The 18,219-nt window shown below is 45.9% G+C and overlaps 1 protein-coding gene across 1 annotated transcript in view; it reads left to right on the top strand.

Annotated features, from left to right (window-relative positions):
- Positions 1 to 17,869, top strand: part of KLC4 (kinesin light chain 4) — a 66,599-nt gene extending 48,730 nt beyond the window's left edge. Inside the window, exons 13-15 of the mRNA XM_068232596.1 lie at positions 12,408 to 12,532; positions 15,096 to 15,153; positions 15,323 to 17,869. Of these exons, the coding sequence (XP_068088697.1) occupies positions 12,408 to 12,532; positions 15,096 to 15,153; positions 15,323 to 15,394 (255 nt within the window). The 3' untranslated portion in view covers positions 15,395 to 17,869. The remainder of the gene's footprint in view (positions 1 to 12,407; positions 12,533 to 15,095; positions 15,154 to 15,322) is intronic.
- Positions 17,870 to 18,219: the final 350 nt, after the last annotated feature.

Below are 18,219 nucleotides of genomic sequence, written 5' to 3'. Positions count from 1 at the left end.
CAAAGCATGATGGGATTTCCTATGTTGTTGTTGAGGGGTGATCAGCAAACAGGACAGTTGGAACTGTGTCTCATGCTCCGTCACCTCCTTTCAACCAAAAAGATGGCTGCCCTCATGAAATCAAACATTTGCCTGTTCTTTTAAAACCGGGTGGGTAAGAGATTATATTACCTATCTATTTTAATTAACATAACTAATGTAACTTAAGGACAGTATGTTTGTTTAGGCTGAAGTTCCTCTTTAAGGCTGATGAGTGGCTTGCACCTTGCAGTGCATCCACTGTATTTACTTTAATGCAGTTGTTTTTTTACGCTAGACTTGGATATCGATACGCCTACTCCCTAGAGAGTGTTGTTCACTTGGTTGGCTGTGGTGAAGGGGTTTCTCATCACCATGGAAATTATTCCAGGGCTGTGGAGTCGGTCCAAAAATCCACCGACTCCGACTCCTCAGTTTAGGATTCCACCGACTCCGACGACTCTAATTTGCATATTACAATTTTGTTGATTAAAAGTATGTAACATGAAATTCGTCTCTTAACTGCCAACGCTTAGGAATTTTACAAGACAACTGAAGTGAGAAGGATATGTAGACTACTATATTTATTCCCTTTAGACTAAAACTAGTCCTTGGTAAGAGTACTTGTAAAAGGTACAACCGGAACAAAGAACATCTATCAAGTGTGGGTGCATGTAAGAATGTGAGGAGATTGTAAACAGACAACACCTCTGTGTTCAATGTGCACAGCATTCTCAGTGGATTCCCTGCAGCTCTGTGGGGAGTGCATATGTAGAGTATAGTACTACTGTGTAACAAAGTAAACCTGAGACAGATGAAATTAAAGTTTTATACATACCTGGGGCTTCCTCCAGCCGCCTTCAGGATAATCAGTCCCTCGTTGTCCTCCTCCACCACCTGGATCTTCTGCTATGAGTCCAGGTACTTGAGCCAGTCAAGCGTAGTGCGCATGCACACACTCCGCCGCCAGGAGCATACTACACCTGTGCAGCACTATTGCGCAGGTGCAGAATGTTCCTGGCTGTGGGAGCGGCATGCGGCCGGACAGCGCTGACTGGCTGAATTACCAGGACTCATAGCAGAAGATCCGGGTGGTGGAGGACAGTGAGGGACTGATTAGCCTGAAGGGGGCTGGAGGAAGCCCCAGGTATGTATAAAACTTTACTTTTCATCCGTCTCAGTTACCCTTTAATTTGTAGTCACCAAACCAAATTTTAATAACATATCAAATTATTTTATTTCATCAGCAAAGGGAGTGCATACATTTGCATAAATCCGCATCAATGCAGAATTATTTCCATCTCGTTGACCATCTCTTTTAGTGACACAGCTACACATCAGGCTTTATTCTTACAGCATAGATGTTATTTAGTATATATAAGAGATTCCTGTGTACACATCATATATACAGTCACAATCTGACCTTAAAAATACGGGGACTGCTTTATTGAAGCAGCACAAGTAACTAATTTTGATTGGTTTATTTTATTTTTGTGGACTAAGCACAGCTATTACTGTATATATACTGTATATATACATTATTTTAATGACTATTATCTGAGAAATAGAACATTTTATCATATTTTCTATTTTAATTACAGTTACAAATTCATTAGGAGTCGGAGTCGGTGCATTTTTCCCGACTCCGACTCCAGGCACCCAAAATTGCCCGACTCCACGACTCCACAGCCCTGAATTATTCTGCGAACATCCATCACTGTTGTCTTCCATGGATGTCCAGGTCTTTTTTCGTTGCTGAGTTCACGAGTGCTTGCTTTCTTAGGATGGACCAAAATAGATTTTGCCAGTCATAATACTGTAGCAATTTCTCGGATGGGTTTTATTCTGTTTTCGCAGCTTAAAGGGACACTTAAGCCAGGAAAAAAAATGAGTTTTACTCACCTGGGGCTTCTACCAGCCCCCTGCAGCAGTCCTGTGCCCTCGCAGCCACTCACTAATCCTCTGGTCCCCCGCTGCCAGCTAGTTTCGTTTTTGCCGACAGGCCTGTCAGGACTGGCCATGCGTACCTTTTTCCGCATTCCCAGCTGTAATTAGCGCTATTGCGGGCCGCAACGCGTACAAAAATACGCGTTGCCGCATTACGCACGCATTGATATGCGACAACGCGTATTTTTGTACGCGTTGCGGCCCGCAATAGCGCTAATTACAGCCGGGAATGCGGAAAAAGCAACGCGTGGCCAGTCCTGACGGGCCTGTCGGCAAAAACGAAACTAGCTGGCAGCGGGGGACCAGAGGATTAGTGAGTGACTGCGAGGGCACAGGACTGCTGCAGGGGGCTGGTAGAAGCCCCAGGTGAGTAAAACTCTTTTTTTTTTTTCTGGCTTAAGGTTCACTTTAAGGGCTTAAACCCACTAGCAGCCTTTTCTAAACGCTTGTGATTTGGAAAAGCTCTTGCTAATGCAATGCTTTTTATAAAATCACATCGCTCTAGTGAGATCACACCCATAGCATTACATTATCAAGAGCTTTTCAAATCACAAAGCGCTCAGAAAATCGCTCCTAGTGGGTTTCAGGCCTAAGGATGGCTTCTTTCACCTGCATGGAGAGCTCCTTTGACCGCATGTTGTCTGTTAACAGCAAAACCTTCCACATGCAAGCACCTCGCCTCAAATCAACTCCAGGCCTTAATTGATAATGACCTAATGGACTTGCCCACACCTACCCATGAAATAATCTTTGAATCAATGTCCAATTACTTTTGAGCCCCTGAAATGAAGGAATTGTGTTAAACATGCTTTAGTTGTCTCATATTTTTATGCAATTGTTTTGTTCACCTTTTGTTCACCCCTCTGAATTAAAGCTGAAAGTCTGCACTTCAACTTCATCTGAGTTGTTTCATTTATTCATTGTGGTAAAGTATTGAACCAAAATTAGAAAAAGTTATCTCTGCCCAAATATTTATGGATCAAACTGTACCTTAGTGTACGCCACCATTTGTTGCCTGGGCTTTACTTTGTAATCATTTTCTGAAATCTGTCATGCCCACACTTTCCACCTCCTGTCCTCCTTATTCCTCTTTCTGGTGTCAAGTGTGCTCCCCTCCCCCTTCACATTGTCCTCTTTATTTTTCATGATTACCCCTCTGTTCATGATGTCCCTCTGTTCTTCTATGTTGTATTCTCCTGTACATTCTGGTGTAATTCTTCCAGCCTTCCTCAGCAATTTGTCCTGCATTTCACCCCATTTCTCTGGAGTGTTTGAATTTTTTCCTTCTCAGTTATTTCTGCTACATCCACATCTGCTTTCATAGTGCTGCTACACCAAGCCTTTGTATTTTTTGAAGATCGAAACTTACTAAATTGGTAGTAAAATGTTCTTAAATTCCGCTTATTTCCATTACAAACCTGTTGAGGTCCTCTGCTTACAACATGATTTCCTGGCTTTCTGTCTCCATGCTATCTGCATGTTGGAGCGCCTATTTGTCACCCCTGGTCTCCCCTCTCCAGCTTAGAGCGCCTTCTTGTCACTTCTGGTCACCTCTCTCCAGCTCAGAGCTTCTCCTTGGTCTCCTCCATCTAGTTCAGAGCTCCTCTTTGTCTCCCCTTGTCTCCTCTCTCCAGCTCAGAGCTCCTCCATGGCACCCCTGATCTCCCCTCTCCATCTCAGAGCTCCTCCTTGTCACTCCTGATTTCCCCTCTCCAGCTCAGAGCTCTTCCCTGGCACCCCTGATCTCCCCTCTCCATCTCAGAGCTCCTCCCTGGCACCCCTGATCTCCCCTCTCTCAGAGCTCCTCTTTGTCTCCCCTTGTCTCCTCTCTCCAGCTCAGAGCTCCTCCATGGCACCCCTGATTTCCCCTCTCCATCTCAGAGCTCCTCCTTGTCACCCCTGATTTCCCCTCTCCAGCTCAGAGCTCTTCCCTGGCACTCCTGATCTCCCCTCTCCATCTCAGAGCTCCTCCCTCGCACCCCTGATCTCCCCTCTCTCAGAGCTCCTCTTTGTCACCCCTGATCTACCCTCTCCAGCTCAGAGCTCCTCCCTGGCACCCCTGATCTCCATCTCAGAGCTCCTCCTTGTCACCCCTGGTCTCCTCTTTCCAGCTCAGAGCTCTTCTCTTAGTCCCTCAGTGTGTCTGCTCTCATGCAGGATAAGATTGCCCGCTTTGACAATGACCATTTGAATCTTGGTACTTTTGAGTGATGTATACAATAAATATGTTTTTGGCATCATACTGTGGCTGTTATAAAGATAGTTGGGTAAGTGTGATGGGTGGCATAATGTTAAGTATAATTAGTTTGTGTTAGTGTTGTTCTTATACGGAAGAGGCTAGTATAAGTTTAAGGTAGGATTATATTGAAGGATAATGCTGGGCAACGTTTGCAGTTAATACATTTTCACATATGCTCACTGCCAAAATCTCTGTCTCTGGTCCCAAAAGCTAATTTTGTCTTCCAATGCCCTTATTGTGATTTTCCAATGCAGCTGTTCTATATATGTCCTCCTGCAAAGCAGAGTCCCCTCCCTGTGTCCTCCTGCAAAGCAGAGTCCCCTCCCTGTGTCCTCCTGCAAAGCAGAGTCCCCTCCCTGTGTCCTCCTGCAAAGCAGAGTCCCCTCCCTGTGTCCTCCTGCAAAGCAGAGTCCCCTCCCTGTGTCCTCCTGCAAAGCAGAGTCCCCTCCCTGTGTCCTCCTGCAAAGCAGAGTCCCCTCCCTGTGTCCTCCTGCAAAGCAGAGTCCCCTCCCTGTGTCCTCCTGCAAAGCAGAGTCCCCTCCCTGTGTCCTCCTGCAAAGCAGAGTCCCCTCCCTGTGTCCTCCTGCAAAGCAGAGTCCCCTCCCTGTGTCCTCCTGCAAAGCAGAGTCCCCTCCCTGTGTCCTCCTGCAAAGCAGAGTCCCCTCCCTGTGTCCTCCTGCAAAGCAGAGTCCCCTCCCTGTGTCCTCCTGCAAAGCAGAGTCCCCTCCCTGTGTCCTCCTGCAAAGCAGAGTCCCCTCCCTGTGTCCTCCTGCAAAGCAGAGTCCCCTCCCTGTGTCCTCCTGCAAACCATATCCTCAGATGCATAACCTTCCTGTGCTCTCCTCTAATTCAGAGACCCACCTTCTTCAGTGCACAGCCCCTCCCATTCTCTCCTGTAATGCAGAGACCTCTCCTGCGGCTATCCTGGAATGCATACAGCATCTGTACACACTGAGTACATCATCTTGTAAGTGCTGGAGCCAGCCCAGATGGGCCTTATTCTATTGTGGTGGTCTTTAAAAATGGAGTCTGTTGTGGCTCCAAAACTTTGGATATTTGGATCCTGCATTACGGAAGTCAAAATGTCCAGCAATCACTCCAGGTTAACAAGAGAGTCACTTTTGTTAACCTGGAGTGATTGCTGGAAATGTTGCCTTCCGTAATGCAGAGGCCGCCTTTGTGCATCATACTGAGGTGCAGAGGACCCCACCCTCCGCCTCTCACATTCTCCTCCGTGCATCATTCTGCTCCTCTTATTCTCCTGCAAATGCTGACACCCTCTCCTTCACATCCATACTGCAAAGCAGAAGCCACCTACCTGAATCTTTCTTGCGGTGGAGGTAGTCCCCACCCTCTCCCCCACCCCCCTTCTGCATTGCAGACGTTTCAACACCCCCAGCTGTGATGCAGATGCGACCCTTTCCCCCAACTACCTCCTGCGATGCAGGCGTCTTCCTGGCTCCCTCCTGCGATGCAGATGCCAACCAACCTTTTATCTCCTCCCATCCTTCCTCCGGACCTCCTTTCTCCTCCTGCTTGTTTAGAGTTCCCCTTTATGCCATATTCTTCTTGTTTGCCTATTGTCTATTTTTTGCCTTAATTTTTGCCGCTCCACACTTACAGAATCTTCTGGTGCATTTATTGGTTTTCATCATTGTTAATATTTATGTTATTATGGAAATTGAGTATTTATTAGCCAATTGTGTTGAACTGCTTGTTATTGTTTTAAGTTCAGTTGAAGAATTAAAGTTAATCATCTTTTTGTGTGGTGCCTTTCCTTCTGTGTAGTCTCTAGATAGGAATGATATGTATGAAGGCGTGTGGGACCTCCGAGGGGGATTCCTGGGAATAGGGAGTTTCATGACTCTGCACCATCTTTATGCGTGACGTCTGCAGATACGGAGGCTCTCCTGGGGTGGGAAGAACCGGTGATCGTACAAACCTGGGCTGTAGAAGATTAATTGCTAAAATGTCAGCAGTCCTTACTATCTCTATGATCCATGTGGAAGGTTGCAAGTTCTTCTATCTAATAGCAGACAATGTAGTGTGCTGACGCACATTAAACTGAGCGCAAGTTCGAGCAAATGTGGTATGCCTCCTTCTGTTAACTAGTCTATATGCAGTGTGAGGCACAGGTGGTGAACCTGCCTGAAGGAGTGCACCGACAACAGCTCTCCTGCTTAGGATTGGAGCTCCCCCGAGGTCCTGCAGTGAATATATTGCATTAGAACATGGATTATCTCATTGTAGTAGCACCTGTAAGATATATATCGGGCAACAAGTGAACAATTTAATGCTTGAAGGTGATGTTTTAGGAGCAGGAAAAATGGGCGACCGTATTAACTTGAGAGACGTTAACCAGAGGCAAAGCAACGTGTCGGTGTTGTAGGAGGTTCATATCTACCAAGAATCGTCCAAGGAGGGACAACTAGTGAGAGCTGGTGATGGGGGCATGGCTGCCCAAGGAGTAAAGACTCCCTGTCTGGTCTGATCCCACAGAAAAGCTACTATTTATTTATTAATTGTATTTATAAAGCACCAACATAATACGCAGCGCTGGACATTAGTTTAGGTTACAGACAATATTTAGGGGTGACATACAGCAAAATGACAATACCTGAATACAAGAAGGACCAGATCATGCAGCACAGTATGAGTACAAGGTAGTGCTTAGTCAGTCACTGGATGGAGCATGGAGATTAGGCAAGTTAGGTTCACTCAGATGCATAGCATGGGTTCACAGTAATGGAGGTGCATGATCAGGTAGGACACAAAAGGAGGACCCTGCCCAAAGGCTTACAATCTAGAGGGAGAGGTAAGGACACGAAAGGTAGGGGACCAGAGTTCAGCTGTGGGTTTAGAGCACTTGCGAGGGGTAGTAGGCCAGAGTGAAAAGTTGAGTTTTAAGGGCCTTCTTGAAGATGTTAAAGGAGGGGGCTGCCCTAATGGGTGGAGGTAGGGAGTTCCATAGTGTTGGAGCAGCTCTTGAGAAGTCCTGGAGGCGTGCATGGGACTGGGTGATGCGGGAGGCGGTTAGGCGGAGTTTATTGGAAGAGCGGAGTGAGCGGCTAGGTGTGTACCTCTGAGTAAGATCGGAAATGTAGGTTGGACAGGTTTTGTGGACAGATTTGTAGGTCAGACACAGTATCTTGAATCTGATTCTAGACTGAATAGGAAGCTAGTGGAGGGATTCAAGGAGGGGATCCGCCGTGGTGGAGCGATTGGAGCAGTGGATAATTCTGTCAGCAGCATTCATGATGGACTGCAGTGGGGCTGTTCGGGTCATAGGGAGACCAGACAGAAGGGCATTGCAGTAGTCAAGGCGGGAAATTATGAGGGCATGGATGAGGAGTTTGGTGGTGGCAGAGGTCAGGAAAGGGTAAATCTTACAGATGTTACGAAGGTGGAAGTTGCAGGACTTTGTGAGGTTTTGGATGTGGGGAGTGAAGGAGTGTGCGGAGTCCAGGGTGACACCCAGACAGCGGGCTTGAGAGGTAGGGCGAATGGTAGTGTGGTTGACAGTGACATGCACATCTGGGAGGTTCATGGATGGCCAGGGTGGGAAGATCATAAATTCCGTTTTGTCTAGATTTAGTTTCAGGAACCTAGCGGACATCCAGGAGGAGATGGCTGATAGGCAGGAGGAGACCTTGTCCATGGTAGTGGTGGATATGTCAGGGGTGTGGAGGTAGATCTGGGTCTCATCTGCATACAGATGATAGTTAAAACCCATGGAGGAGATAACCTTGCCAATGGAGGATGTGTATAGGGTGAACAGTAGGGGGCCAATGACTGAGTCTTGGGGGACTTCCACCGAGAGGTGGTTGGGGGTGGAAGAGGACTCATTGAAGGCGGTCGTGAAGGATCGGTTGGAGAGATAGGATAAAAGCCAGGTCAGGGCGAGATCGTGAATGCCCATGGACTGGAGGGACTGGAGGAGTAGGGGATGATCTACTGTGTCAAAAGCTGCTGAAAGGTCGAGGAGGAGGAGAATGGAGTATTTACCATCAGCTTTAGCTAAGGCAAGGTCATTGACCACTTTGGTGAGAGCAGTTTCGGTTGAGTGGGCAGGCCGAAATCCAGATTGCAGTGGGTCTAGCAGTGAGTTGGCATTGAGGTACTGGGTCAGGCGTTTGTGAACCAGACGCTCAAGGAGTTTTGCGGCAAAGGGGAGGAGGGAGATAGGGCGGTAGTTGGAGGGTAGCGAGGGGTTGAGGGAGGGTTTCTTGAGCAGGGGTAGTACAGTGGCCTGCTTGAAGTCTGAGGGGAAGGTGCCTGTGGATAGGGAGAGGTTGAACAGGGTAGTGAGGACTGGGGCCAATTCCGTGAAGTGAGGCTGGAGTAAATCAGAAGCGATGGGGTCAAGGGGGAAGTAGTGGTATGGGAAGTCTGCAGTAGGTGGTTGACTTCCTTGGTGGTAGTAGGAGTGAAATATGTGAGGGGAGGATAGGGTGGAGGAGGAGCTGGTTGGGAGGGGATGGGAGGTGAAGATTGGAGATTGGATATTTCCTGACGGATGGAGATCATTTTGTTAGTGAAGTGGGTGGCTAAATCTGTGGCAGAGAGGGAGGAAATGGAGGGTAGGGGGGTGGGTTTAAGCAGAGAGATGAAAGTGGCAAAAAGACGCCGGGGGTTGGAAGCTTGTGCTCCGATGAGCTTGGAAAAGTATTCCTGCTTCGCATGAGCAAGGGCAGTGTGGAACTGCAGCAGGTTAGTCTTGTACTGTAGGAAATCCTGGTTAAGTCTAGTTTTCCTCCATTTCAGTTTAGTGGCGCATGTTTTCCTCTGGAGGTTGCGAGTATGGGTAGTGCGCCAGGGCTGGGGGTAAGGGGGTCGGTTGTGGCAAAATATTGGTGGAGCAGCTTTCTCTAGGGCTGATGAGAGTTTGGCGATACTGAGCTGCAGCAAGATTAGGACCGTTTAGGGTGGGGAGAGTGGAGGAGAGGGAATGGAGGGGGTCAGCAAGGACGCTAAGGTTGAGCTTGCATAGGTCTCGCTGCCATCGACCAGGTGGGTGGGCGGGTAGTTAGGAGGTGCCTTCCGTGAGGAGGTTGAAGGTGAGAAGGATATGGTCTGAGGGTGAAAAGGGTGCGATGTCAAGGTCTGCAATGGTGGTGGATTTAGTGAATATAAGGTCGAGAGTGTGACCTGCAGCATGAGTGGGGGTGTTGTACTATAGCACCAATTCCTGAAAACCCTAATGGTGACCATGGGAGAGAGCTATCAGAACACACAGAGCATCACAGCTTGTTGAATAGGGGGGGTCTGTGTAGCTGCAGACCAATCACAGTGCCCATATTACCCCTTTTCCCCCACTGACAGCACCTACAATGGTATGTGAGGACCATGGAGCGATGGAAGAAGTATGCCTAGTCTGATGAATAGTGTTTCCTTTTGCCTCTGAATTCCCAAAATCTCAGTCTGATCTGATGGAGTTGGAATAAGACATCCCATCCATGGAGGCCCCAGCTCACAAGACTTAAAGGATCGACTGTTATTGGGAAGGCATGGGTTTATCCTAATATATGGTAATTTTAGCTGGCTTAAGTTTTCCAGTTATCAGAAGAACTTGAGAACATTATGGACTAACTGGGGTTGAGAGCTTGGATAGATGAGGCTAAACAAAGCAGCCAACCTAGAAGATACGATCAGTAGGACCTCCTGGTGACGTGTGGACACTAAAACTTCTAGAGGGGCCTCGGTGAAGATCTTACTTTTTAGCAAAAGGTTAAGCATTTGGGATGGTGACCTCACATCTTCCCTCTTATACCAGGTTTGATTTGCTTCTGTGGTTTATCCCTCTCTTCCTACACTGGTTTCGTAATGCAAATACACTCATTTTTACGTACTACATGGATTCAGACATTTTTCAAAATAAAAGATCAAATAGAAAACGAGATTTTGGGTAGGGGTATTGTGCTACACGGTTTTTCTGTTTTAAAGAATAATGCACCAGCTATTGACCACAGACTTATGCTGGGTACACACTATGAGATTTTATGGTAGATTAACTGTCAGATCGATTATTTCCGACATGTCCGATTTGCTTTCCAATCGATTTCCGTTAACTTTAATAGAAAATCGATCGGAAAATGCTAGGAAATCGTTCGGAAAGCAAATCGGACGTGTTGGAAATAATCGATCTGACAGTAAATGGAACATAAATTCTCATAGTGTGTACCCAGCATTAGTTCTGTTCTGACAGGGTTAATTAGTTAATGCTGCCTATAATGTTTTAAGTACAGACGCAAATCCCAAACGTTGGCAAACACTGTAACATTCCCCCTACTGGCCGGCCTGCTTCAGGCTCCCAATCTACTCCGGCACACAAACAATCCAATCACATGAATGCAACTGATGTGCGGGATAGCTGGAATTGGGCTTACAGACAGACCAGGAGGGAAAGTGTGCCACACCTACATTTACTGAGCACAATTAAACGGTAAGCTGCAACCCCCTTTCAATTATAAAGGATGTAGATCCCTTCTAAATTTTCTAAGCCTGAGGGAAAGAAAGGGTTAACACAATCTAGTCTTTCTAAAACAATACAGTTCTCTGGATAAAGGTCTCTTCAGAAGCAGGTGCGTTCTGCGGTACTCAAAAAGGTAATGCTATAGCTGAAAAATGGCCTTTTGTCATGTATTAAAAATACATATACATATGTGAAAAAAATGTATCAGTGACACAATGAACAATGTAGCATAGATTAAAATACTATTCCCCCTCCGAGTTACCACTTCCCGCCCTGCTATGGGGCGCCCAGTCTTGGTGCTCAGCATTGTGAAAACATGCCTCGGACATAGATAACACAATGGGTAGGAGAAAGTGCCCCAGGGTGTAAAAAGCTCTTGTAAGCTGTTCGAAACAATAAGTGGTCTTATCTTGCATGAGGAATGGATTTTGAACACGCATGATGGCGCATTTCATGGGCCTTACCCGGTTCTTTGTGTCTAACAAATATCTTTTATAATCCATTCCTCTTCTGAGGTAAGATCACCCATTGTTTCAAACAGCCTACAAGATCAGCAAGATCTTTCTACGTATACCACAATCCTTTCCCTGGATGTATAGAAATCTGGATCTGTCTGTTCGTAAGCAGAGAATGCCCAGTTCCAAACCAACACATGCTCCAAGAAACAAGGCAATGAAGATGCCTAAGATTTCCGAGTCCTCTTCCGCATCTGTTTGTATGTTTTATTCAGAAAAAGGCACTGACACCGCCAGATACTTATCCTCCAAGTAAAAGGGTGTGAAGAGTGCATGTGAAAGAATCAACCCTGTGTGATCTTACTAAGGTGACAATTCCACAACAAAAATCCACTACGTGAAATGTAAGATTCTAATTTAGTTTTAAGTGCAGTGTTGGTGAGAGGAAGCTTCAAATGAGAAAACGATTGAAGGAATCCTCTTGCTAAACTTACCGGATTGTGTGTGTGCGTCTCGCGCTGTTTACTGTGTGTGTGTGTGTGTGTGTGTGTGTGTGTGTGTGTGTGTGTGTGTGTGCGTGTGTGTGTGTGCGCGCCTTGTACAATGTGTGCTATGTATGGTGTGTGTTTCTCTGCATGTACAGTGGGTTTGCTATGAACAGTGTATGCTGTGTCAGATGGGCTATAGGGTACACTCTGTGTGTTGTGTGCTTCCCTGCATCCCATCCCACACAAAGTGTGCTCCCTACATCCCATCCTGCACAACGTGTGTTCCCTACATCCCATCCTGCACAACGTGCGCCTCCTACATTCCATCCTGCACAATGTGCGCCTCCTACATTCCATCCTGCACAACGTGCGCCTCCTACATCCCATCCTGCACAACGTGGGCCTCCTACATCCCATCCTGCACAACATGCGCTCCCTACATCCCATCCTGCACAATGTGCACACATCGTGCGCCTCCTACATCTCATCCTGCACAACGTGTGCTCCCTACATCCCATCCTGCACAACGTGTGCTCCCTACATCCCATCCTGCACAACGTGCGCTCCCTACATCCCATCCTGCACAACGTGCGCTCCCTACATCCCATTCTGCACATCATGTGCTCCCTACATCCTATCCCATATAATGTGCACCCTACATCCCATCCCACACGTGTGCACACTACATCTCTTCTTACACATTTGTATGTCGTTGTTGCATTGTACATATTGATGTGCGTGTGTGTGCGTGTAGTCAGTGTTGCCAGAGTTATTTCCCTCTGTTTCAGGATGGCAGTGGGGCGCTCAGACGTTCAGGTTCTCTGGGGAAGATCCGTGATGTTCTGCGAAGAAGCAGTGAAATGTTGGTGAAGAAGTTGCAGGGGACGACACCGCCTGAACCACGCAATACAAAGTAACCATATATCAGATGCTCCTCTAATGATACAGCTTAGACTGTGTCAGTAACATGCACCGTCCTGTGCACCATAGTCGCACAGTGCATACAGCACTCTCCAGACTTGTGCCCCATGTTCACAGTCTGATGATCACCAATGAGATATATCTATTACTCCTTGTGGTTCCTCCAAGCCTTCTCCCTACCTCTGTCCTTTATATAATTGTGCTTTTAGTAATTTCAAATTAGGGAGGCACTCCACTGGCTTATAAACTTACATTTATAATTTTAACGTTTTGGGTTCTCCCCCATTCCTGAGGTGTACAAGTATCAAATGAACAACAGAACTTGTTATCCGTGCATTACACCCATCAGGTCAGGCCACCAACTGGTCAGCTGACTAGTGACATCATGATCCATCTTAACCCCCTTAGGGTAAAAGTCCAATCTACTGCGCACTACACACTTCAGGTGACTTGCAGTAACATAATGTACAAGCAAATGAACAAGGTAAACTAGCTACTAGTTAAATCACTGCAACATTTACATAATTCATCATTCACATTACAGGTATATTCCTGATATCATTCAAGCCTTTAGTTGATAATGAAAATGTGTCTTTATGGCTAAAGAAACGGCATCACCCACCCATTGGCATTAGGATCTAAAGAAAAATGACAGACACCAATGATGGAAAGGCTATAGAAAACATTTTAACATCTCATTTAAAGGACCACTCCAGCGAAAAAAAGTAGGTAGTTAAAGTTTAACAGAACCGTCATGGTTTTGGACTAACAAAACACTTGACTAGGATTGGGTATATTGACAACCATACACTGGAGCTGAGGCATAGTCCCTAACAGAAGCCCTTCCTAAATGGTATATGTAATACCTAAAATATAACTTTTATTAATACTGATTTAAATAACAACTGGGCCACACCACCTAACCCCCCCCCCCCCCTTTCATTTTCATGTTATATGTTGGTGGTGGTGGTGTGGCCCAGTTGTTGTTATTAATAAAAGTTATATTTTAGGTATTACATATACCATTTAGGAAGGGCTTCTGTTAGGGACTGTGCCTCAGTTCCAGTGTATGGTTTTGGACTAGTCCATCTGCTCATGGGGGATTCTCAGGGTTTTCTTTGTTGTCAAAACAATTTCCTGAATGGCAGTTGCTAATGCTAACTCCCAATATAGTGTGCTATTGAGTAGGGAGGCTGGCTGGTATCTTACTATTTTGGCAGTTAAACTGCCATTCAGGCATGAGGAGATGGATTGGCTCAAAACCTGTCATTTCTGTCAGATTTTAACTGCCTACTTTTTCCGCTGGAGTGGTCCTTTTACCCTTTTAGTTACACTGTATCCAACTTTCTCATCCACCGGGCCTCCTTCTGCAAAAGGATTCTATCTCTATCCCCACCTATCCAAAATGGTGGCATGTGGTCAAGTGCCATCCATCTCAGCTGTGGCCACAGTGTGTCAGTAGCCAGGACTGATAGCTTGAACCCCTAAATCAAGTCCTTGAAGGCTAGGATCCAGGAGCATATAGGATTCAGGAGCATAAGAGCTCGATTTGGGGATTCAACCCATTAGTCCCAGGCAAGGCTCTCAACTCCCTATGGTCCTTCTGCATTATTTAGATCTATACCAGTGCTGGGCAAACTATGGCCCACCACTAGGCAGATGATTTCCTATCTCCTCCCCCCTGCAGAGTTGCAAGCGGACGATAAGTGTGGTCACCTGATCGCCGATTCCAGCATCGCGTCTCCATGTCAACAGGGAGTCACATGACGCCATCTGGTCAAGCCAACATATACGCTGGCACGTCCCGACGGCATGTCATGGAAATTAAGTTTGTTGAGTGTGTGTACAAGGCTTTTAGGGAATCTATTTCCTGGGAAGCCAATACTGGCCCGGCAGGATTTGGTAGAGGAATTTTCCAGTAAGGCCATGTTTTTTCTCTACATAGATGGTAAACCAGAGAAACCAGCAATTGCCATGATGAGAAGGAGAAAACCGAATGTTGTCCAGACTTTTCCCACTGGCTGAATATATAAAGGAAGAAGCAAGTCTTCATCCTTTTACATAAATACCTCTGGGAATCATGGTTAAAATATCTTCATTATTTTCTGTTCCACTAACCAAATAAAATAGACCTGGCCTCAGTACTGGTCCTTGTGGTACATTACTGTTTATTTTAGCTTGTCTACTGTATGTTATTTAGTTTACACATATGCATGCATTTTACCTGCCTGGCACCCAGTACAGGCGCGTCACAACTGCCTGGCACCCGGTATCACATATCTGGGGTAACACTTGAACAAACTTGGAGACAGCACATCAATGGCTCAGCAAAATCATGCTGTATTGAAGTAAACAGAGGTACACCACATTCCGGGCATCGCCCTTCCTTAGGAGACACCCGAAACATGTTTACCTCTGTCCACTTCAGTACACCTTGATTTTGCAGGAGCGGTGTCCCTGCAGTCTGGCACAGACGAACTGGTCTGGAGTCAAAGACCAGTGCAGTGTGGTACCTTTTCCATTATCTGTTGTAAACACTTCATGTTCTTTTGCAGTATGAAGAGAGCGGCATCACTCAACTATCTCAACAAATCCAGTGATGAGTCCTTCCAGGTAAGAAGACCTTCCTTACCTTACTCTCTCCCCTTCCCTCATTGTATCCTCCCCCTTCCCTCATTTGTCAGATGCCTGCTCATACCTCTGTAGAATACCTCCCTACTCCCATACTTCTGTAGAATTCTGTGCCTTGGGTAGTAATTATTCTCACTTCCTGCATTTTCAGGTTTCTAAGAATCTTCTGTCAGAAAGTCGTGGTTTGAGCGCCAGTAACATCGATCTTTCATCTCACAGCTAATGAGCTCCGCCTACTGCGCCACGATTCGTCACTTGACCGTCATCACAGCCTGCTTCTTGCACTTAATGGAGGACACTGACCCCAACAACTATAAAGCAGTGCTATAGGTTAAAATATAGATCTAAAAAGAAAAAAAAATCTACCCTAGAATGATCCAGCTTAAATCATTATCTATACAGTTTGCTCTAATAGCCACACTGGTCTGTATAACATCCCTCCCCCTCCACTTACAGATAGGGTATTTTATGATGCAGAACCTTAGCTATGCCTCCGGACTCAAAAGTACTGCCACCTCCAACCACAGTCCAAAGTAACACCACAGATGTGAAAGAAAAGCACCACCAGTACCAAAACAGATGTCAAGGACCACATCTAGATCAATGCTAGAGCCTTTGCCTATGTTCTAGATCAACACTACAGTCTTGGATCATGTTCTAGATCAACACTACAACATTGGATCTCTTTCTAGATTAACACTTCAGTTGTGTACTGTGTTCTAGATTAACACTACAGCTTTGGACCATGTTCTAGATCGGCACCACAACATTGGATCTCATTCTAGATTAACACTACAGTTGTGTACTGCATTCTAGATCAACATTAGAGCTTTGTCCGTGTTCTAGATTAACACTACATCCTTGGGTCACATTCTAGATCATCACTACAGCCATGTACCACAATCTAGACCAATGTTGGATCCTTGGATCATGTTCTAAATAAGCACTATAGCCTTGGATTGTGGACTAGATTGAAGACATGTACCATTTTTTAGATTAACACTTCTACCTAGGACTGAGTTCTAGACCATTGCTGGAGCATTGACTCGTGTTCTCAAAACCTATAAAACTGAGAGTAAAGGTGGATTTACTGCCGGTTAGACACTAGCTGGGAGTAGTCAAAACAGATTATGCAAACACTAACCAGGCGTGTTGTGAATATATCAGGTCAGCAATGTGCTTGTTAGTGGTTGTGTATTATGAGACTCTCTATACACAAAATTGTAAACATGGCTGACCTGAGTAAGGAAGGTACAGTGGAGTCCTGGTTAATCAACCAGTCTCACCCAAATGGTATTTAGGAGGGCCATGAAGGCATCTCTCACTCATGCGCAGAGCAGCGCGCAGCAGAATGCTCTAGAGCTCTGACCATCGGTCTTCTTCACTTACAGCTGTATCATCTCTAAGCTCCCGATGTGTCACCTGACATACAGTACATGGGTTAACATCGGGAACCATACAAAGAATGCAGCAAAGCAGCCGGCAGCTGTAAGAAGTGATGAGGACCGAAGCTCTGGTAAGTCTTTTGGTGGCCACTAATGATCCAATCTTTTTCATCCAATCTTACCAAATGTATGTAGTATAAGGGTAAATTGAGTAAATATACTGAATGGATACTTCAGGCAGTTACCTTATATTACATAAAAATGGTAAGATTGGATGAAACAGGTTGGATCATTAGTGGCCACCTTTTGGCTGTGTGCTGCTCTACCTTAGTGGGAGATAGGCCTCTGGGGAGGGGCGGTAGGGTTTATTGTTAGACAGGGGACCACCGGTTGCTTGAACTGTCAAGCAATCCGGCATCAGAGGAATCCCTGCCTGTGCCAGATAGACTCCGCTGGCGCTGTATATTCATTATGAAGGCTATGAAAGGGTTTCATGAACTGTTTTGGCCACAGCCAGCTGATGTCCTATAGCATGTAAGCCCTCCTTTATTCTCTATTTTATTGCTTTTAACTAATTTTATTTTTACCTCGCTCCTCTGTAGATTGCCAAATTGGAAAAAAATATCCCAAACCAGGACTAGAATTAGTGACCCTTCCTGTATATTCCAAGGCTTGCATTACACATCAACCCTATATATTCCAGGCCAGGGCTCCCATTACTGATCCCCTCCTAAATATTCCAGGTCAGCGCTAGGCTATGGTAGATGAGCATGTATAAGAAGAGTAGAATCCACTTCAGACAACCTGTCAGCTGGGTAACAGTGATGGTGAATCCTGCAAATGATCTGGTTTCTTAGTGTTCACAGCACTTTAATTCCACAATGACTCCAACCCAACTCCTGAGTCGGTACTTCATGCTGCATTCCCATGTTCCTCCATCCCTTCTTCTCCCCTTCCATTAGGTGCTGAGGACAACAATAAAGGGGTGAGCAAAAGTTTATCTCTTTCCACATGATGACCGAGTTCAGTGCTTTGTACCTCTTGGAGCAGCTGCTGCTGTGGAGGTGGACAGAGCTATGCACCTTCTAGAATGATGCTTTATGGACCTGCACTGCAATAATTATCTGCTAATGAATGACTCTGCTTACTGCAAATTGACATTTCATGTCGCTCCTGCCTGTCATTCTTCCAGCGGAGGGCGCTCTACAGACATCATCTGCTGGAGTGCACTCTGCATTTTACCTTCGTCCTCCACTCCTGTCATTTATTTGAGTTTTATCTATCTCAGGAAAATAAAATTGTTGGAAATCTCAGCCATTCTCTTTATTTCATCTATAATTTTGGTAGAGAACACATAATTGAGGGCTTCCCCTCTATGCAGACACAGTCCACAACGAGAACCCGAGTCTCATCTTCTGGTACAAGCACCAGGAGAACCTGAGTCTCATCTTCTGGGGAAAAAAACACCAGGAGAGCCCGATTCTCATCTTCTAGTACAAGCACCAGGAGAACCTGAATCTCATCTGGTACAAGCAACAGGATAGTGTGAGCCTCATCTTCTGGTACAAACACCTGGAGAGCCTGAGTCTCATCACCTGGCCCAAACACTAGGAAATCCCGAGTCTCATCACCTGGCCCAAACACTAGGAAATCCCGAGTCGAA

This window comes from Hyperolius riggenbachi, chromosome 4, assembly GCF_040937935.1.
Source record: "Hyperolius riggenbachi isolate aHypRig1 chromosome 4, aHypRig1.pri, whole genome shotgun sequence".
Taxonomy (NCBI): domain Eukaryota; kingdom Metazoa; phylum Chordata; class Amphibia; order Anura; family Hyperoliidae; genus Hyperolius; species Hyperolius riggenbachi.
The sequence above is the reverse complement of the archived record's forward strand: the minus strand, read 5'-3'. Positions and strand labels throughout refer to the sequence as shown.